We start from the raw sequence: 20853 nt of genomic DNA on the forward strand, positions 1-20853 counted from the left end.
GGCAATTTTGTAATGATGAAACACTTGGTTGTTCTTGGTGTTGCACTCTCGCACTTGGCTTGCCTTTCGAGAATCTCAAATGGAAGAAAGGAAGGGTGCCGGTCATATATTCCGATACGATACATACAGCGTTACAGGTACCTACCTGTACGGACCCATACAGCTTCAATGCCCGAAATCGATATCGACAGAGCAACCGTGTCGATTGTCGAATCCGAAAGTAAACTCGGACTTGACACCCAGATTTCTTCGAGGAATTGGCGTATGATTGGAAATCGGGAATAGGATCCGCGAATGTTCGTTTCGCTTGGTTGGCGGTTTCAAGCGGCGGCACCGGCAGTTAGGTTTGGGGAGGATGGCCGATGTTACAATACCAGGATGCGATGTTTTGCAGGTTACGACGTCGTTGAAACTTTGAGCGTTTGGTAAGATTGGATGCTTTGTAATCGATGGTTGTCCATCAACCAACAACGTTGTTTTGCAATTCCCAATAATAATTAGGGGAAGCGATGGAAGAGAGATAAGCATCTGACAGGAGGGAAAAAGAAAAGAAACAAGAAAGAGATGAACGGACAGGGAAGATGACGGTGTTGGTTGGATGGGCTAGACCTGGGAGTAGGGAACCACGTGGGGCATGGTGGCGATCGGACGGGCCCGGGGAAGAAGGGAATGGGGCCCCGGAAAGCCGAGGTGGAGGATTTTGAGAATCTTCCGGGGATCGACCATAAGTTTGTGTAAGTGGAGGGAGGGAGGGTTCGTTAGTGATGATATCAACATGAGGATAGTATACATGTCCAGGTATTATGTTTCAGTATGTCACTAAAAGACGGCCAAGTGTGTGTATGTAAAATGTTACCCGACAGAAACCGAGAAAACCAAAGAGAGGGGAGGTACATTGTATACCTAGGTACTACCGGACCTAACAGACCGAGACGAGAATTGTACCTTAGCCGAGCTTACCTTCTGATTTACTGCGCGCAATATCACAATTGCCCATTCGAGACACTCAACTTGATCGTCGTCGTCGCCAATCCGCACTCTTATGCCTTTGCCCCTCCAGCCTGATATTTTATTTTCCCCAAACATGGACCCTACATGAAATCGCTACCATCCAGATTCCTTTCACGTCAAGATGCCGGGTTCTAGTGGTAACAACCGACAAGCAGCAGCAGCAGCCGCAGACAATGCGACTGTAACGTCGAATGCGCAAGGCCCCGCCGCTGCACAGAAGAACAGTGTCGACACGTCCATGTCAGCAAACACCACTTCCAACAACACTGTGTCAGACGCACGTCAGCAACTACTACTTCAAGACGTGGAAGCCGAAGAAGCTCACGAAATTCCCCTCCTCGCTCCAACCACCACCTACGAGCAGCAAGCGGCATCGTCATGGCAGTTGAATTCCTCCAACGACCGTCACTACCATGACTCTCGCGAGTATGGCCACCACCACGGCCACCACCATCACGACAACATAGAAGCCGCCGGCCACGACTACGCCTCCGACTCGGACGAGTTCTCTCTCACCGAAGGCTACGAAACCCAATCCACCGGCAGCACATCTGCCACCTCGTCCATCTACGCGCACACCTACGAGCACGGCCGGCGCTACCAATCCTACAAGAACAGCCGCTACCCCATCCCCAACGACGATGCCGAGCTGTCGCGCGAAGACATGAAGCACGCCATGCTTCTCGAGCTGCTTGACGGCCAAATCAGTTTTGCGCCCCTGGGAAAAAGTCCGCAGAATATCCTGGACATCGGCACGGGGACAGGCATCTGGGCCATCGACGCTGGTGATCGATGGCCGATGGCTAGAGTCAGAGGGATGGATATCTCTCCTGTTCAACCGGTTTGGGTCCCGCCCAATGTGGACTTTTTGGTCGATGATTGTGAGCAGGAGTGGTTGATGAGGGGGGAGCTGGACTATGCGCATTTTCGGTTCATGGCGATTGTGTTGAAGGATTTGCCCGTGGTGTTGGGGCATGCCATGGAGTAGGTCCCTTCTTTTTTTCGTCCTATTACCTGCAGGCGGTGACAATCTGCTAACAGACAACAAAACAGAGCCCTCAAACCAGGCGGCTGGATCGAGTTCCAAGAACTAAACTGCGAAGTCTTTTGCGACGACGAGACCATGCCCGATGATGACCCGGTCAAGGTCCTCTATGACTTTAGTCAACAAGCCTTTGCCAAGTTCAACATGAACATCACCATGCCCAAGATCCTCAGGCGATATCTTGCCGACGCCGGGTTCGTCAATATCCAGTGTGTCGTCAAGAAGGTGCCCATTGGGGTCTGGGCGAAAGACAAGACGCTGCGGTTGGTCGGCATGTATCAGAAGATGGCCATTCTGGAAATCATGGAGGCACTGGCGGGCAGACCGTTTGATGCCCTGGGATTAGATCCGGTGCAGAGAGAGATGATTTTGATGGAGGCAAGAAAGGGGCTGGATAACCCGAGGGTGCATCGCTATTTCAACTATTATTTCTGGTTTGCGCAAAAGCCGCAGTAGACGGTATGCAGAAGCGGATGGTATGAGACATGATGCAATTGCCATCGGGACTTGGAGACAAGCATTTCGGCCAAGTCTCGGAAGAGCTAGGTCTTATAACGCGATGGCGACAGCATCGTTTCGAATCCGTTTACTCGTCTGGAGGATCTGCTAGGTGGCGTATCAGCTGGGAGGTCTACCCTTTGTACAGAAAGCCATAGCAGATGGGATTTGGTTTGGATTTGCTTTTTTTTGTCCTTTTTTTTTTCTTTTTTTCTTTTTGCATAGCGTGTTTGGGAGACACTGTCGTTAATTTGGAATAGCATGTATAAGGAAAATTTGGAGGACATACCACCTTAGCAAAGTGCTAGACGAATGGTGTACATAGGAGGAGTGCGTCGTCCAAAGAGGCAGTCCGAGTTGTATATATGGGCATCTTGCTATTCCTGACATTCATCAGCCTTCCTCGATCAGTATTGGCTTCCTGATACTGACATCTTCCTCCTAGGATCTGGGCGCGACGCTACCATACCCAACGCCTCCACCATGACAACAACTCCACCCACCGCACTCATACGCGCTTATTCCAACCACAAGATGATAACGGCTGGCTCTACTTCCCGAGAAAATGCAGCCGAGGACCGTTAGTGGGGCACGGGTCACTTGTGCCTTGTCCTCGGGCTAACATGCCCTGGCCGCCGCAGATCCAGGGCCCCGAAATGTGGCCAGCTCCAGATAGGTTCCTGAGCCGATAAGCGCGACGAGGTGGATTGTGAAAGTTGCTCGCTGCCCTATGGAAGGTTTGAGCCCTATCGGTAGGAACGGCGTCATCGCTAAATCACGGCTCATTGGTCACGACGTTGATTACGTGCTGACCAGAGCTGACATTTAGACACCAAACGGCTTGTGGAGCATTCAATTCGACGAAAAAAAAGAAAAGTTTCCGGTTCTATAAAGTGAGAAGTAGACCTCGTTCATAACAAGCTGAAAACACAAATTGATATCTAGATCCTCACTTCCCACCCTTTGGTTCACCGCAAGATGGATATCTCGATGACCCCCAAACGAACCAGTTTCATCTTCAGATCGGCGCATGTTTTTGGATTCCTACCACACTCACTACCGTGCAGGATGGCTGATTCCAGGCCGGATCAGGCAAAAGGGCTGGTTCGATTCTTTGCTTCTGGGGTTGTTGCGCGTCCAGGAACAAGATGACATGCCAGTCTGAAGGACTACTGGATAGACTCCACCTGCGCTTCGCTCTGGTGATCTGGGAAGGGTATGCCCGTGGGCGTATGACATCGGCACCATTTGCTAACCGCCCAGCCGCCCAGGCAATCAACTGGGTTGGTCATGATGTGATGCGGATGAAGTGGCCTGCATTGAGGCGAGAGCAGTGCCAGGCACATCGATGGTCAGCGGGAGCTACGGAGCCAAGAAGCCGTACGGGGTAAAGCTCGAGGTTCGCAAAGGGCAAGTGAGAGCAAGACATTTGCTGATGGCTTCCCAAGTAAGTGGTAAAGCCGCTGGAAGAAACTGATCGACAAGGGCACGATAGGAGGGGTCGAACCATTTTGCCCACTGAGAGCTCGCTGAGGTCTTCACGGTCATGCTGGGCATGCTTCCTACACAGTCTGGCTGATGTGAAGAGTGCCAATGGAAGTGATGTTGACACTGCGGGAGCCAATGGCGTCGAGGAATAAGCGCCGGACAGGGGTGGTGGGTGAGCTCGTAAGCCAGTCCGCGCTATCCCCCGGTAGAAGGCCCATGCAACTCCATGTTGACCGGACCACTTTTATTCTATTGTTATCACAAAAGGCTGACTGACACCAGAAAGTATGTAAGCCTGGGCTCGCTCACGACGAGCACCCTCTCCAAGTTGTTCCTTTTTTCAGCTTCAACTTCACACTTGAAGTCAGCGTTGTGAGAGCTTCGCGCCGAGAGTCCTCATTGTTCTCTATCATCACACCTATCTGAGCTTGGTGCAGGATCGCCGACAAGACCATCATCGTATCTATTTCTCACTATACCCCATTTTTAAACTATCTGTTTTATTACAACATACCTTATCATGATGGCCTCTGCAACCCCCATTGTCACGGCTTTGCCGCAGGCTCAGTCCACCGTTTCCCCCACCGCACAACTACCGGCAAACTCGCCGATCATGAGAAGCCCAAGAAGCCCGAACTCACCTTTGAGAGGTCCCAAGTTGACCTTGGTGGTGACAAACTCCCCTTTGAGCAGTGCCCCCAACTCGGCAAAGGTGGCAACCCCAAACATTTCAGCACTTCCGTTGTCCCCCGGCTCTCCTGGCATCGTCACAGCAATCCCATTGTCTCCGGCTGTTGGCAATCCCCGCACTCAATTCCCGTTGACACCAGCACCCGCCGCCAACCCCAATGGCTACACGCTTACTCCTCACCCCTCGGCCGTTCCGCTCACTCCCGCGACACCAGCTACACCAGCCACGCCGGCCTACATTCACCCACTCACACCTGCCCCTAATTCGGCCTACCCTCTAAGCCCAGTCATTGAAACGCCTAGCTCAACCATTGTTGAGTATGGTGAACATCCAACTCTTCAGGGTACGGCGGCAGAGCGAGCAGACCACATCTTCAAGCTATGGACTGCTCGTAACAAGCAGCCAAAGCAGCCACAAAACGACACTGCGGAAGCAGGAGATGACTTGATCATCTCCCCCGTCACGCCCCTGACACCAAAGCACGAAAGAGGCCTTGCTCGCAAGCTCGGTAACAAGGGCATCAACGACCGAGTCAGCCGATTCCTGGCGTCTATCAGCAGCACAGCCAACGGAGACCCAGACAAAGAGCTGGCGATCGAGAACCGTAATCTTCTCCAGCAGCTTGCTTCTCTTCGACGCGCCGAGGAGAACCTCCTGGCTGAGAACCAAAGCATCACCCACCAGCTCACCGCAACCCAAAAGGAGTTTGCGCAGGCCAAGAAGGACCGTGCCTTGCTAGAGCGTGCGTGGGAAGAGATGCTCAAGGAGAGAGAGGCCAAACACGAAGCTCAGGTCAAGGAGCTCGAAGCTAAGCTCGCTGAGCAAGAGAAGAAGTTCTCTAAGCAAGAACAGTTCATTGCCCAGCTTGAGCACAAGATCACCGTCCAGGAGGACAATCTCTCTGAGCAAGAAGATACCATTTCCCAGCTCGAGGCCAAGGTGGCCGAGCAAGAGAAGCAGATGACCGAGCGTGACGAACGCATCGCTGAGCTTGAGAAGGTCACTCCAAAGAAGTCCCTTAAGCCCGAACCCGAGCAAGGTCTCGTCCTCTCCAACAGCGACATAATCACTTGGTTCACCACCCGCACCACGGTCTGGAACTCCTGGGTCGACGAGTTCGCTCATCCCAATATCAACCGCATCGTTGAGCTCCACCCCGTGCAACAAAAAGAGCTCTTCCGCTCCGTCCAGAAGTTTATCCGCTTGACGCAAGACGGCCAGCTCCCTCCCGAAATCCTCGACGCCGCCAAGAACGGCGGCGCCAACACCACCCGCCTCGTTCTCTACGCCATGCTCACCAACTTTATCACTGCCGAAGCTCTGTTGCCGCCCTTCTGGGCCTTCAATGCCTTGCAGCGCAACGAACTCGCTGAGCTGACTTCTCCTACCCTGACCCGGCCGGGCAGCATGTCACCTGTGGGCTTCAGGATGGATCTTGCTTCGTGGGAGTGCATCCCCCCGCTGCCGGCGGCTTCGTACGTGCCCGCGGGTGCAGAGGTGTACAACCAGCAACCGGCAACAGCAAGGTCAGTGGCCACGCTGAGCCCGAGACAGCCGCCTCCGTTGATTACCTCTCTACAATCCGCCGGGCTGGAGACACCCAATCTTCCCGTTAGTGTACTCCCGGCCAAGCTGCCGAGTGAAGGAGATTTGAAGAGCATGTGCGGGTTCTTGTCTAAAGGTAAGCCTCTCCGGCCCCCCTTATTTCCTTTCCTTTCTTTTCCTTTCCTTTTTCTTTCACAGCAGCAGGTGACTAACATTGGTTTTCTTCCTTTTCAACAGTCCAAACTACCCCCCTGGCAACTCCCCACCTCCGCTCACAAATGATCTCCATCCTCGCCCAAGGCGGTCTCGTCCACGACCCCACACATCCCTCCATCCTCAAGAACGAAGAGCGTCGCCTCCTCGCCGAAGCAAGGCGCGAGTACGCCGTCAAGCTCGCCGAGCGGTTCCTCGGCGGCCCTGCGCGTTTCTTGCTGCAGGACCAGGTAGATGCCAAGAACATTGCCAAACTCGAGCAAATCTTGACCACAGAAATGGATCTGGCGCTGAGGTTTGGTGCTAGACTGTGGAGTGTTGAGTGGGAAGTGGAGTTTTGGGGTTTGGATGAGTTGAGTTCCCTGGTGCAACCGGAGGCAGAGAAGGAGAAGAGGGATGGGGTATTGGAGACGAGTGGGGGTGAGGGAGTGGAGGTGGTGATGGTTTTGCAGCCTGCTGTTGTGAGGAAGGGGGTGGAAGGTGGTGGTGATGATGGGGAGCATCAAATTGCTGGCGAGGAGGAGAGAGTTTGGAGTAAGGCACGGGTATGGTTGGGTGAGAAGAGAGAGGTGAAGGTTCAGGAGGTCACGGTGGAAGTCAAGGCGCAAGGATCGCCGAAACGGGTGGCGTCGCCGGCGGTGGTGTCGCCGGGGACGGGGAAGAGAACGTTGACTCTTGAGCTGGGTTCATGAAGGAACGGAAAAAGAAGTTTATGAGGTATGGGAATGGGTTCATGAACGGTATCATTCGGCGGAGTCTTCTTCTTCCTCTTTTTCTCTTCTCTTTTTTTCTCCTTTTTTTTTGGTTTTTCCTGCTTCTTATCCACTTCTTTCTTCCCTTTCTATTGTCGATGTCCGAAATAAGGATATTGTAGCATTTAGCATACCAGGTAGAGGTAGCTACCAAGTGGCCATTAGCAAACAACAAGCCAAAAGGCATTATCACTTGACAATCTACCTACCTAAGGAAAGAACGAAATCCTTCACATCTTTAGTATATGAGCGATGGCGTTGATGTCTTGAAGCGGCTTTCTTCCAAAATTTGGTCAATGGACTGACAGTCCCAGCCAGCAGCATCAACGACCACCGAATTCCAATGAATCCTTGTCAAATCGGGCATCAACAACATTCACCCCAAGCCAATCCTTTCCCTTAGAGGTACCAAGGTCAAAGCATCGCGGCATATTCTGGATCCTTACCTCTACCTAGGTACGACTAGGTACCTACCTAATTTCACGTGAGCCAATATCCCGTTTCACCTGTCTGCTTCGGAAGAACATGAACCAGCCTGGCGTTTTCCTGTTCCCCCCTTTTATGTCTAGAGGTAGTATAGTAAACTAACTGCATTTTCCCACGCACAGCCAATCACATGCCTTCTTCTTGAAAGAGACAAGACCGAGACAAGGGCAAAGCAGTAGTGTAATAGGTTTGACGGCTCCAATAGGTTGGTTTGTGACACCACCACTCATTATCAACTCAACCAATAGAAGACCTCGAAGGGATCAACGACAAGTGTGGACTGTCTACCTAGGTAGCCAGTCGTGGATGTCTCTGTGTACCTAGGCAGTGGCAATAGGCATATTGTTTGCTCAATGCTTTCTTTATTTCTACCTACCTACCTACCTAGGCACCTGTGTCACCTGTCACTAGAGGTACTGTCAGTTCACCGGTGACAGAAATGGGTCTGTACCACCCTACGTAGAGGTGTATATGTCAGACGGGAGCTGTCAGTGGGTACTTGCGCACATAGAGACGAACGAAGATGATACGGCTTATAGTATGTGCGGAAGTGAGGTCGATTCTTCATCATCGCTGGTAGAAAATCACTAAAAGTCAAAATCGGTGTTGTGATATCCATTGCACATATGTCTGCTGCGGTCAACCGATGAAGGATGTGACGCCAGGCCCCGGTGCACCGGGACGAGGATATTACCACTGTGAATGCTGCAGGACAGGCTCGGAGCAAGATGCGACGCAGCGAGAGTCGCAATTGACCTTTTTTTTTTTTTTTTTGGTTTTTTTGTGAAGGAAATTATTCTGACAGGTGACTCGAGAAATGGAAAAGAAATTCATCGAGAATTTCCTTTTGGGACGGCTGATACAACTTCTTCTTCTCTACTTTTGAAACTCCCCGTGATATGAGCCGAAGGCGTCCGTCAGACCTTGCCGTTCCTTCCCCCTTTTGTCCACTCAATCCACGGAGCGTGCCTCACCTTCCCACGGAATGAAGTGTTGACTCATCCGGTTGGTAGCCACCTCGCTTGTGGTCTACCTTTCCCGTTCGACGTGCTGCGATTGATACAGTCCCCCGGACACGCACGTTTCCTTTCAAACATCAATTGCAGTCAGTCGGTCAGTAACAGCATGCCGACAGAACTGGGCTAGCTGCCCTGACTGACTAGGTACTCACCTTTGAGCTTCCACCTTCGCTCACATCAACACTGCTGCACTGTCGAAAAAGTCTGTCAAACGCCATGCAGATGCTGAGTTCCAGGATTGACCGACCAGCGTACCTACTTGAATGACAGAAGTGACTGCAATATTAACGGAGAAAAAGCAAAGTCGGGGTGTACAAACTTGGCGTTAATTCAGCTGCTGAAAGGTCCATAGCGTACATTTCCTGTTTCCCCCGGCTATCTCTTTTCCAGTTCTCCAGTCCTAGTCATCTCCGTCCTCCTGTCCCGTGACGTCCGTCGTTGCACTCGCTTTCTAGTGTAGTATCTTTGACGATACATGACATCCAATTCGTGCTGCCACCATCTGAAGAATTCACCTGTGATGTCCATTTATTCACCTATCCGCCGCGAATTTTCCATTGTCATATATCCATCGAAAGTTGAAAAGAATGAGTAAAAATAGTATCGTTATTTTGGTACAATAAATGAATAAGGCGCCCGGTTGTCGCTGTTCGTAGGTACGAAACGAAAATGTGAAAGAGAGGTTATGCCCGTGGGTAAATGAAGAAGGAATGGATGAGGAGACACGAAGGTAGGTGGGTAGTTCCAGTCATGTCAATCACTTGGGATTTCCCCATCAAGCAATAGGCAAATCCATACTTCCCATCATCCCTTCCTGATTTCCGTTCTCCCCAAACATCTTACTTGGCGACACACTCTGCCTCAAAAATGGTGATACCACTTGCTGGCTAGCAAACGGCATGGACACCTGTTTCGGTGTCGCTTTCAACGGACCAACAGTCGTGAAAGAATCATTGGCTGTATCGACCGTCGACAAACTAGAAGAAGACGAGTGCGGCGGTGACGTGTGCATCCTCGAAAACTGCGTGGCTGGTAATGTACCCACCCCCGCTGGCGAGCCAGAACCTGACTTGTCGAGTGTCGTAGTTGTGGCCGTGGTAGGAGCGGAGTTGTGGCGGACTGGTTGTGGAGGCGAAGCGATCTTGACAGGGCCGAGTGACTTCATCGCCGCAGCGCGTGCGGGTGAGGAAACGAGCACGCGAGCGCGGACCCAAACGCGGGGAGTCTCGTCCATGGCTGGCGCTGCTTTCTTATTGTCCTTGCTGCTGTCGACGATGGATTCGATGGCGGGGGACAGGACCATGATTACCGGACGGCCGTCGTGGTAGCCGGGGGGAGACTTTTCACGCTCGCTGGAGCCGTTCGTTCTTGGTTGTTGCACCTCTTCCATTCCGCGGGGGGCTTGGACGTGGCAGAGCCGCATGTAAGGGTGGGAAGCACTGAACTTTTGGTTTTTGAGGTCTCCAAGGTCATGGAGGCGGACAGGAGTGGGACGCGACCAAATTCGGCAGGAGAAGCGGAGGGTTTCGTCGATCAGATCATGTAGTCTGCGCTCGAGCTTTTCGATTCCAGCGGCGTCTTGTTCGCCGAGGAGATACCTGGCCGGGCCTCCGAGGAACTTTTCCTTAAGTTTGCGGGCGTAGTTGAGTCTGGACTCAATCAGGATACGCCTGGATTCGTTCTTGGCTGCATCCAAGGGATCCTTCAAGCTCATGCCGCTCTCGGCAAGGAGCCTCATAAGCTGCGCTCGCCAATCGTGAACGGTCACGTCCGCATATTGCTTTTGAGCTACGACACAGTTAGCAAGATTCTATCAGGGGTGACGGGTTAGGACGTACCACTCAGAAGCATGTGATAAAGGTTCTCCATCTCGGTCTTAGTAGGCAAGCCCAAGCCCGATGCCGCGTTTCCGAGTGCTTGGGGCAGCATGGCTGTAATCAAAGGGGGCGGGAAGTGAGGGCTGCCCGGAGTAGGGGCATAGATGGGTCGCATGGGAGCAATGTCATTAAACAAACTCAGATCCATACGGAAACTGGTCGCAATCGGTACCGTGCTGGGGTGAGGAACGCTAGGGCTCTCGAGCGTTCCGGCTGAGATGGCAGTAAACACCCAGAACGGAGAAGCCAAAATCTCGGTGGAGATAAAGTCTGCAAGCATGCCTTGAAGAAGGAGCTGAGTCGTCTCGCTGCTGTTGGTAGGAAGCTCTTCGGGAAGTGTTTTGTCCTCCTTGAGCTTCACAAACTCCTTGACGCCTTCGCATAGCTCGGCCAGCTGGACTGGATGAAGGCCCTCGCATAGACGGTTCGCGTCGCGGTGGGCATAGTCTTGTGTCCAGACTCGCCGGGCATGTTCTTGCTCAGCGAACCAGTGAATAATCTCCTTGTCGGTCTGGATCGGCGCCGCTCTTGTCGGGTTGGCAATAGCAAGCTGCAACATGTGGTCCTCCAGCTCATGAATGCGAGCTTCGTACTCCCTTTCCCGTTGGCGAAGTTGATCCCTCCATTGCTTGCGGCGTACGTCGTGATGTTGTTTTAGCTGGTTGAATTGGCGGAGTAACTCTTGATTCTCTGCCAGCAGGTCTCGCTCAGTCCGCTGTAGCGCAGCAACTCGCTGGTACAGGCCGCGGTTCTCCAATAGAAGTTCCTTGTCAGGGTCCGAGGGCTGCTGCTGAATGGGACTCTGGATGATCTGCTCTTGACTTTGTTGTTGTTGGTGCTGTGTGAGATACATGTTGACTCTGGTTTTAGCCAGCTCCCGCTCGGCGGCGGGATTTCTGTCGGTTGGTAAGCCCCTCAATCCAGGACTGGCTCCTTTGCTGCCTGATTCGGATCTCTCTCTTGTTGAGCCAGTCGGAGTCCCAGCTCGGTTAGCCTGAGCACTCGCGCTGCGCTCTTGTTTGAGATCCCTAATGCTCCCATGCTCAGGGCGTGTCCGAGACTGTGACCGGCTTTTTCGGACGCGGTGCTGGGTGCGAAAGACATTGTCGGCCAATTCTGCGGCCGATGGCAATTGGTTTCTGTCCGTATCACCGAACTCGACAATCGTGGAACTTGGCGTATCAGGAACATCTTCCGCTGGAGCTAGGAACTTTGTTGAAATCGGGAGGCCGAGTCTCGCATCAATGCTTGAAAGGCCATGCGCTGATCCCTTGGAGGACGAGGACCCTGAGTCCCGCCTCAGGGCAGCAATTCGGCCGTTTCTCTCGTTCCTCTCCTCGAGAGTGGTCGATGTGAAGGTCACGGTTGATGATTTTCCTGGTGACGAAAATGTCTTTGTTGCGAGAGTCTCGGGAGAGCCCTTGCCGCTACTCATTGTTCCTCCTTTCACAAAGGTTGTGTGTTGGAGTCTGGCTGTCTCTGCCGTGTGAGGAGAAAACAAAGGAAGCGTCTGCTGTACGCGGGAAGCGGAGTAAAGGTGATCACCACGCTTGCTGTGTTAATACACTACAGCGCGTCAACTTCCAAGGGTTCCCAACAACTTCAAAGATATTAGAATATGATACAAGGCGAAGACGTTGGAGTCTCACTCGAACACAAGTAGTCTTCTGGAAAAGAGTCGCTGAGATTGCAAGTGCATCTGGAGGTGTCGCCAGCTCGTTGGAGTAGGCTGGGGGTAGGGCTGGAGATAGCGGGCGTTGGAGGAGGGAAAGACGCTGAGAGTCGGACACGGTCCATCCACCACGAAACGAAGCGGGAGGGACCCAACTGAAGATAACAAATCAGCCCCGGTCAATTTCAGTCTTCTTCAGACAGCCGGCCTTGTGCGAGAAGAGCCCAGTGCCCCCCAGCATGTGCAGACAGGGCAGTGAGGTGATGGAACCATGGGGAGCTTGAGTGCCCAATCCGCAAGGTCGCGCCGCTAGCGCTAAGCAGGGGGGGCTCAGGCTTTGACTGGCCGGCCACCCAAGCAATTGTTCCCTCCACATGCATGATTCCCAAGTTTATTGACAGAGTGGTGACGAGGGACTCTGGGGAAATTTGGCCTCGACCGTGGCTTTGCTCAGCTCGTTGGCCAGAGAGACGGCTGCTCACCGTACCTGTTGCCCTTCGCTCCGCATGCTCTCTGCTGTATCTTGAGCCGTGTCTGTCCGGGGCCTCATCAGGTCTTGTCCTATGGCCAGGTAGGAAGGCATTGCCATGTCTACTTAGCGAGTGAGTGCCCCGCGCCGACCAGCATTACCATGCAGACCACACTGTGGGAGGTCCTTTGCACCACTAGCATATGTCCTGTAGAATATTGATCAACCAGCTACAGAGATACGAGAGCTTTGTCTCACGGCTCTCGGCAGGCTGCCGTCCTTCTCTGACTTTCAAGAGCATCATTCTGAGCGCAGGCTTCGTGGGATAGGTTCGAGAACCCAAAAGAGCAGTCAGCTCCCCCGGGCATGTCACAGGGAGCAACCGCTATTAGATCCACTCCAAGCCGGTCCCCGAATCATCCTCAGCGGGATTTAATGCAGGACAAGGCCGTCGTCACTTGCAAATCTTGCCATGTTCCTACCGTAGTCCCAAGTGGGAATATCTCGAGCGCGGGAAAAAGGGAGTCCCTGCCCGTAGTCCGAATAGCCTCCCCGGAATCTCGTCAGCGGGCTAGTGTAGTGGGTGCAGGGCAGCGCGGCGTTGACAATCAGACTTTGGAGCAAGCGAGAGTCAGCGACACTGGCAGAACAGACAGGCAATTGGATGGTGGACAAACCCGACGGCTTGGGTGGGTGGTTAATGGAGGGTTGTGGTTGGTTGTCCAGCCGCGATGCCATGCTGGATAACCAATAGACAGTGAGATACCGCGATACCCACTTTGGAGTTCTTCCTCATCGCGACTTCGCCAGAGTCGCCCTACGGCGGAGCACTGAACAGCTGTTGTGTTCGGCGCAACTTTCGACTAACTTCACGATGGGACAGTCGGCTGTTGCGATGATAGACGAGCGTGTAATTTGTACGATGAACACAAAAGTGGAACTGATGCTTCGGGGTAACAGGTGAAGGACAGAAAAAGATGATGGACGAATGTTGCCAAGAGGAGATACAGCTGGAGAGAGGGAAGTTCCAAGCTGCCGCGGCGTCCAAGCTCAACGCACCTCACGCAGCCGGCAGCCTGCTCTGTTGCCTGCCGGTTAGCAATCCATACGCCTGCCGACCTGGCCATTGATTTATCAACGATTCTCCGGTAATTGTTGACTTCATCATCAACAAACCACCACCTTCATGACATCTCAACATCTCCAACAAACGACAACAAAAGCTTGAAGCCATCTCGAGCATTTCGCTTCGATATCCCCACCGCGATATACAGCGCGAACTCCCCTCACCCATACTGTCTTTTCTGCAGTTAAGCACCCTTGGCACTTCCACTCTTCACAGTGGCTGCAACGCCCAATCCTCACTCTCTACCACCATTGGCTCATCACACACCACCCCTGACCCGCATCACCACTAACACACTGTGATGAGGCCTCTGATTCGTGCCTATACCCCTCTCACGGAAGCCGTCACAGTGTCCCGTGTTTATTGAACACACTTACGTTGCGTTTCTTCCGTACAGCTTCGCATTCTGGCTGCAGGGCTCGACTGGCAAGAGGACTGACTTCAAGATTGCATGATCAAGTTCATCACATGAGCGGTGATGGCTGGGCCGCCGGCTGGGGTGTCAACTGTCGAGGCCCCTGGACTTGGCTCGAGAACGAACATGGGGAGCACGACACGATGTAATTAAGCGCCATCGCGGCAAATGATCGTGAATTACATACCGTGGACTGCTTGATCCAACAGCCGCAGGCGGAGGCACAGCACAGGCGCAAGCGCAAGCGCGGGTCGTCTCCGAGGCGGCCTGGTATGTAGTCCTGAAGCCTGTCAAACATGCCTCCCTTGATCCTCTCTCTCTCTCCCAGGGAGTCGGTACGATAGCCAGCTAGCTCCCGTGGATTCGTCGTCTATGTCGATGACATGGCGAGATACCAGGCTGCCAGGGGCATCAAACGGTCGTTCGCTCAGGCGGGCGTAACGGTCGCTTCTTATGAATGATACACAGTGGTATCACCCTTGGATGGATCCATGAAGCTTGTTTGAACTTCCACTGCGTAGTGTTGTTGAGCCTCATCTCTTCCTGCCGACGGTAATCTTCCTTTTGTAGCTACCATTCTTTACTTACAGTTACATCGATACAGACGTAAAGATTTTGCCGTCCGTGAAAGGGGCTACTCATAGGTATCGTGTAAGTCGTGGTGGAGAAGTTCGACTGAAATATCTAAAGGTACCTCTACCACACAAAAACCACATTGCATTCAGCAATATCCTATAATGACGAGATCAACGAACCCAAGCCACCTAGGTACCTTTGAACAACCAAACCGGACACACAAACGTATCGCTTACGGAACAACGCTAGGTCGCACAGAAGATACGAGATACCTACATCCACATGTACTGTACTGACTACTAGCGTGAGACACGTGGTCATCTATCCCTTGGTCACCTATAACCGTACCACCTAGACACGACTTCAACGGAAAAGACGTGGTGGCGGAGTGGTCTAACGCGCCAGACTTGAAATCTGGTTCCCTAGGGAGCGTCTGTTCGAATCAGGCCCACGTCGACTATATTTTTTTTGGCATCTTTTACTTCCTTCCTTCCTTGTGTGCTTTCTGAAGTTCTGGTGTTGATGTTGGGTTTGGCAGGTGCAGTTGATTGTTCCTTCCCTCGAACATCAGGATGAGATGTGGTCCGTGCGAGCTTCTCTCCTTTTTCCCATTTTCCCGTTCCCCTTCCGGCTTCCCTTCGTTTCAGTTTCCGCCTCAAAGTTCTATCACAATGCACGCGGATATGCTCAAGCTGACCGGAGAGAACACACAAGTTATGCTTTGTGTAAGTATATAATTCAAGTAGGTAAGTATGATCAAACGAAGAGAAAAGCCCCCTGGCATATGTACAAAAGATCAGATCACCACCTCCAGCCCATAATCGACATCATCCGTCCCTCATCATCTCATCATCTCATCCCCTTTAACTGTTCTTGACACTCGCATCCGCATTCCCCGTCAACATCTCCGCATACCCACCAAACCACGCTCCCGCAATCGGCGCCCCCTTCAATCCACACTGTCCATCACTCTCACCACCGGGCTTGATCCACACAATCGCATCGACATTCGAGTTCTGCAGCACGCTCTGGTCCGTCGTGGGGATATGGCCAAACCCAGCCGGGTTGACGTTGCACCAGTCACCCCAGTCCTTCCTGGCGCCCGGATAAGCCACACGGCCCTGGTCGATGATGAAGTGCGCAGGGAGCCCGTGTTGTTGAAGGTAGGGCGCGAGGGAGGAGGCGTAGTGCGATTCGTCGTAGGACGGGGAGCCCGAGGTGAAGGAGTCGCGCTTGGTGGCGAGGTAGGGGTTGTAGTTGGAGACGTTGGTGGAGAAACCGCGGACTTTGGCGGGGGAGGCCATGGAGAGGATGGTGGCGATTTCGTCGGCGGCTGTTTTTGGAGATGTGTTAGTATTCTGGTGATGGTAGTAGGGAAAGGAGAGAAATGGAGATGAAGGAAAGAAAGGACATACCCTTGGGCAAACTATCGCCCCAGCCCAACCATCCACCATTCGCAGCATCCAAATACACCGCCACGTTATCCAACTGCAAGCTCTTGATGGCAAAAGCGATACCTTCCCGATAGGTAGGAATGGCCTGCTTGCAAAACTCGACGGCAGAGTTGGTGACCGAATTGCCCAACGAGTCCGGCTCCACCACCACAGCAAACTGCAAGTCCTTGGCCGCCGCCAGCTTGGCCGCATACGGCTTGACAAACTGCTCCTTGTAGATTCTCAGTCCATCGTTCTTGGTGCTCAGCTCGCCCGCCGACTCGCCCGCAGAGCAGTCACGATCAGGTATGTTGTACATCACCAACCCGACAATCTGCTTCTGTCCCGTCCGGCTCTGCTCCGCACGAGCGGCTTGGATGGCTTCGTCGATCTCGGAGAGCCCCGAGCGCGAGGACACCCAGACGAAGGAACCGATCTTTTGGACCTTGCGGACTACGGCTGCGTTTTCCGAGTCGCCCCTGGAAGTAAAGGCCTTGTATGTGTCTTCGAGCTTAGAGGCCCATTTGGGGTTGGCGAAGAGCTTCTTGCCGACAAAGGGGTTGGAGTCGGAGAGGGCCCGTGGGGCATGAGCAGGGCCAACGGGGGAAGCGGTGACGGTGGCGCCGGCGGCCGAGAGGGCGGCGAGGAGGGAGAGGGCGCGCATTGTGACTTGGGATGAGTATATGATATGGGGAAGATGGTTGGAGAAGTGATGGTCGGTGATGATGAGGACTGATGGACGACAGGTCTTATATAGCTGGTCGTCAACCATCAGGACAGCCCCTTATTTCTCCTCATCTTGATTGTTGAGATTTGAGGTCATCGCATGCCGGGCGACAACCCCGTACTTCGGAAACGCCCAGACGGACCTGGAAACAATAGATCCGTCGGCTTGTCCATCATCACCTTCCTGGCACTAATTTGTTCATGCTCTGGCTGTTTCAACTTGCTCGGCCCAGGTCCCGAGACTTACCAGAAATGGCTAGACGTAGATAAGTGCGAGAGCCATGGGGAAATTGGAGGATGATGCCGGGGTAAGTGGGCCAAGGCCTTGACCGTCGGCAGGTGTGCCGATAATCCGGAGCCAACACCTCCGCGATGTTACGCTACGGGACTCACAGGTTCCTTGGCCGAATAAAGAAGTTCCAGAAACAAGGAACCGGGTCAGGTGCCGATTAATCCCCAGATTCAAAAACGGTGGTAATGTCACCTTGACTGTCGGTCTGGGGATATTTGACAGATCTTTGTATGTAATGGCTTGCGCGATCTCGAGGAAATGAGGCGCGTGCATAAGCGATGGAGGTGAGGATAGTGTCATGGGTGTAAATCGCAGGCGGCAGCCCGCTCCGGAAGGAACTCAAGCCGTGATGATTCGTGCGCTTGTGTGAAGATCAACGGTTTACGGAGGTTTCCCGGCTGCCACTCGGCGAAACTGCCGGGCCGGACAACATACCTAGCCGGTAGACTGGACCCCTATGTGCAATGAGTGACACCACATCCCATGCCTCTCATGTCAAGAAACATGCGCACGTATAGCAGCAACCTCTCATGGTCGTGGTAACACTCAAAGACCACACCGAATGGCGCATCGCACACTCTTTGACGCAGCCCAAATCGCGCTCGTCCTGTTGAACACTTGTACATCACCCATCCAGGGACCTGTATTCCACTTGTCTATCGCAGAGTTGCCCCATTTTCAATCACATCTCCAGTCATGTTGTCAGTGGTAACATATCCAAAGGCCTCTCGTGTTGTGTTGTGTTGTGCCATGCGTCTTGTTATCGCGATCATTGCTTTTTCTGCCTTGTTTTTTTTATTTCTCCGCGGCACCATTGACTTGCCTTTCAGCTTGCCATGTACGGAGGAAACAAGCGCCGACCACGGAGATGGTACTCTTTTGGTCATGTTTGGTCAAGCCTACTCGAGCTTTATCGTCCATCCATGTCCTGACGATATGGAACGACGTCGCTTCATATACCGAGCACCGGCAGCGGTTGGTTGAGCCACGGCTGTTGCCACAACTGCCACAGCTGGCATAATTTGTCAAAGTCATGCCTGAATGTCGAGGCCTGGCAAGATATTGGAGGGCTGTCTGTCCGTGGTGGCTGAGTTATGAGAAAGACGTAAATGGCTAGCATGGTCTTTCAGTTCAGCGCTGACAGACACGCTGCCGAGACGGGTCGTGTGCCAGGCTAAACCGCTGGGGAAGGCCACCAGAATCAGATGTCCGATTGGTCGAGCTCGTCAACAGCACGCGACAGGCTGGCAACACTCCCGATTCCGTATTCTCTTCTCCGAGACGATTTGCTTTTTTCCCGTTCTTCATTTGCGGTCGAGAAGCTTTGTATCGGCGGGAGGATCGCGCATTTGAAGCCGATCTACTTAACCCAGGAAACTGGATCAGTTGGGGTATTGCAATCGATGCCGGACTGCTGGGAAAATCGTCTCGCTCAAGTGAACAATGGTTGCCAATGATCACCCAGATGTCTGCATTGGTCCCGTATAACTCATGCGGCTACCCGTTTCCCAAGGCCAAGGGTTTTGTTTGGAGCCTGCTACAGTAGCCTACCGCGTAGAGGTAGAGAGGAAATCAGATTGTGCGTGCCAAAATTGCACAATTGACCCGATTCTGCGTATTCCGATGGATGAAATACGGGCCTCAACTTGAGACCCAGCCGCGGGTAATCGCAGCTGAAAACACTCCCATTCGAGTCACTCCCGGCTTCGCGCAAATCTTCCATCTTTTGGTGACATAGATAGGTACCCATGGCGTCACTACATGGCTGCCAACTCTCCAGCCTTCCAGATCTCTGGGATGTCTCTTTTCACCATCTTTCTGCCATGATACTGGGATCTTGAATGGGGTTTCACGACGGGCGTTGAGCAAGTGTCAATGCATGTCTTGCTCCCTCGTTTTCACCGTACCGTGAGCCACAAAGTCATAAGCGCTTGCAGGCAGTGGAGGTGTAGCGGAGCGGAAACGGAAAGCAGCGCCACGATTTCACGCACATGGCCGCCAGTTGCGGCTAAAGACTTAATAGCTCTGAGGCGGCTCGTCCGATGTGTGGGGGTGTATATCGTGTCGCGACTCGAGGATGGAAGTCTGGAATCGTGAAATCATAAATCCGCCTTACATCTTCATCCCATATCGCCTTGTGATCTCGTCTTCGGGAAGGGCATACCAGTTGCAGTATGATCCTCACAAGTTGACCTTACCCAGTCCCGTGCACCTTTAACACCAATGCCACCCCTAAACCCGCTATTCCCCCGCCAAGCACAAAGACCATCGTTCAGTCCTGATATATTGGCCGGCTACGACCTCAGCGACAACTCCACGCAAAAGCCGACGATATGGCAGGTCAACCTGGTTTTGATCGTGCTTGTGGGTGTGGTTGTCTCTCTCCGCATCGTCTGCCGTGCGTACATCACCCGCCGTTTGTTTGTCGATGACTTTTTCATCATCCTGGCCGGGCTGTTCACGCTGGTCTCGGCGTCCATGGCCCTCGCAGCCACACGATATGGACTGGGGGAACATATCTGGAACTTGCCAATGCCGGTGGAGAACATGTTGGATATGTTGAGGCGGTGCGTAAAGGTGAGCTTTTGTGCCCGGGGCTTGAATTGGGGCGATGATGAGGCTGACGGGATCAAAGCATATGTACGTCGCCCACGTTTTCTATGCGGCAGCTGGCGCCTTTACCAAGCTGTCCATCCTGACGTCGTACTTGAGGATCTTTTCCGGACAAGTCTTGAGGTGGATCTTGTACGGCACGGCTGTTGTGGTGACGGCCATGGGGGTTTGCGCCGTTTTGGCGACCATCTTTCAGTGTACACCGGTGAAGGCGGCGTGGGATTATACCATTGCTGGTAGCAAGTGTATTCCCTTTGTGGACTTTTTGTATGCGAATGCCGGGGTCAATGTGGCCATTGACTTTGTGCTAGTTGCGGCGCCGTTGCCGTATTTTTGGAGTCTGAGCATTCCGTTGAGGCAGAGGTTGATGATTTGTGTGTTGTTTGGGGTTGGCTTTATGTGAGTGTCTGCGTCTTCGTGGTCATGGTCTTGAAAGACATGTTGCTGACTGTCCAGTGCCTTTGCCTCTAGCATCATCCGAATCGTGTCGTTGGGTGATGTCAAGGGTATTGACGTGACTTGTGAGTTTCAAAGCCAGCCCCGCGTGGAAGATTAATACTGACCATCGAGGCAGACTACCTCGTGTCTCCCCTCAACTGGACCATCATCGAGTGCTCACTGGGCATCATCTGTGTGTCCATTCCTCCGCTGCGTCCTCTCCTGGCCAAACTTGCCCCGCCATGCTTCAGCAGTTATATCTCAGAAGGTGACCAGATTTCGAAGGTGTATCCAGGCTCCCAACAACGGACTCAGCAGCAAGGGGAAGTCCATGGAGTGATGGGGTTGCAATTGGAGGAAATTGAGATGGCGGCGAGGAGGGAAAGAGAAATGCAGAGCTCGACGGGAGAGCTTCTGGCGTCTGTGAATGATCATCAGACGTGTTTTGTATAGCGCTTGCTCAGTAAC

General features: G+C 53.0%; 5 protein-coding genes and 1 non-coding gene across 6 annotated transcripts; 4 read left to right on the forward strand and 2 right to left on the reverse strand.

Moving 5' to 3' along the window:
• The first annotated feature begins 1111 nt into the window (after positions 1 to 1111).
• On the forward strand, positions 1112 to 2948 carry NCU07193 (hypothetical protein). Its single transcript, XM_952325.2, has 2 exons — positions 1112 to 1995; positions 2065 to 2948. The coding sequence occupies exons 1-2, from the start codon at positions 1133 to 1135 to the stop codon at positions 2510 to 2512; spliced, it is 1311 nt and encodes a 436-aa protein (XP_957418.1). The 5' UTR covers positions 1112 to 1132; the 3' UTR covers positions 2513 to 2948.
• A 1362-nt stretch (positions 2949 to 4310) lies between these two features.
• Positions 4311 to 7744, forward strand: NCU07192 (hypothetical protein). The gene is made up of 2 exons (XM_952324.2): positions 4311 to 6414; positions 6516 to 7744. The coding sequence occupies exons 1-2, from the start codon at positions 4563 to 4565 to the stop codon at positions 7181 to 7183; spliced, it is 2520 nt and encodes an 839-aa protein (XP_957417.2). The 5' UTR covers positions 4311 to 4562; the 3' UTR covers positions 7184 to 7744.
• Positions 7745 to 8594: 850 nt separating this feature from the next.
• On the reverse strand, positions 8595 to 12496 carry NCU07191 (hypothetical protein). Its single transcript, XM_952323.2, has 2 exons — positions 10587 to 12496; positions 8595 to 10536 (listed from the first exon to the last, which is right to left on the reverse strand). The coding sequence occupies exons 1-2, from the start codon at positions 12058 to 12060 to the stop codon at positions 9524 to 9526; spliced, it is 2487 nt and encodes an 828-aa protein (XP_957416.1). The 5' UTR covers positions 12061 to 12496; the 3' UTR covers positions 8595 to 9523.
• A 2617-nt stretch (positions 12497 to 15113) lies between these two features.
• On the reverse strand, positions 15114 to 17109 carry gh6-3 (glycosylhydrolase family 6-3). Its single transcript, XM_952322.2, has 2 exons — positions 16299 to 17109; positions 15114 to 16216 (listed from the first exon to the last, which is right to left on the reverse strand). Exons 1-2 carry the CDS (start codon positions 17086 to 17088, stop codon positions 15747 to 15749), a joined length of 1260 nt encoding a protein of 419 aa, XP_957415.2. The 5' UTR covers positions 17089 to 17109; the 3' UTR covers positions 15114 to 15746.
• NCU15135 lies at positions 15258 to 15339 on the forward strand. The gene has a single exon. It is a non-coding gene; the product is annotated as a tRNA-Ser (tRNA).
• Positions 17110 to 19557: 2448 nt separating the features above from the next.
• NCU17048 (hypothetical protein) lies at positions 19558 to 20838 on the forward strand (the record flags this gene model as incomplete). The annotated part of the gene is made up of 4 exons (XM_011396557.1): positions 19558 to 19911; positions 19970 to 20346; positions 20404 to 20468; positions 20522 to 20838. 4 exons carry the CDS (start codon positions 19558 to 19560, stop codon positions 20836 to 20838), a joined length of 1113 nt encoding a protein of 370 aa, XP_011394859.1.
• Between the last annotated feature and the right edge of the window lie 15 nt (positions 20839 to 20853).

Source organism: Neurospora crassa, linkage group V (assembly GCF_000182925.2).
Source record: "Neurospora crassa OR74A linkage group V, whole genome shotgun sequence".
In the NCBI taxonomy this organism is placed as follows: Eukaryota; Fungi; Ascomycota; class Sordariomycetes; order Sordariales; family Sordariaceae; genus Neurospora; species Neurospora crassa.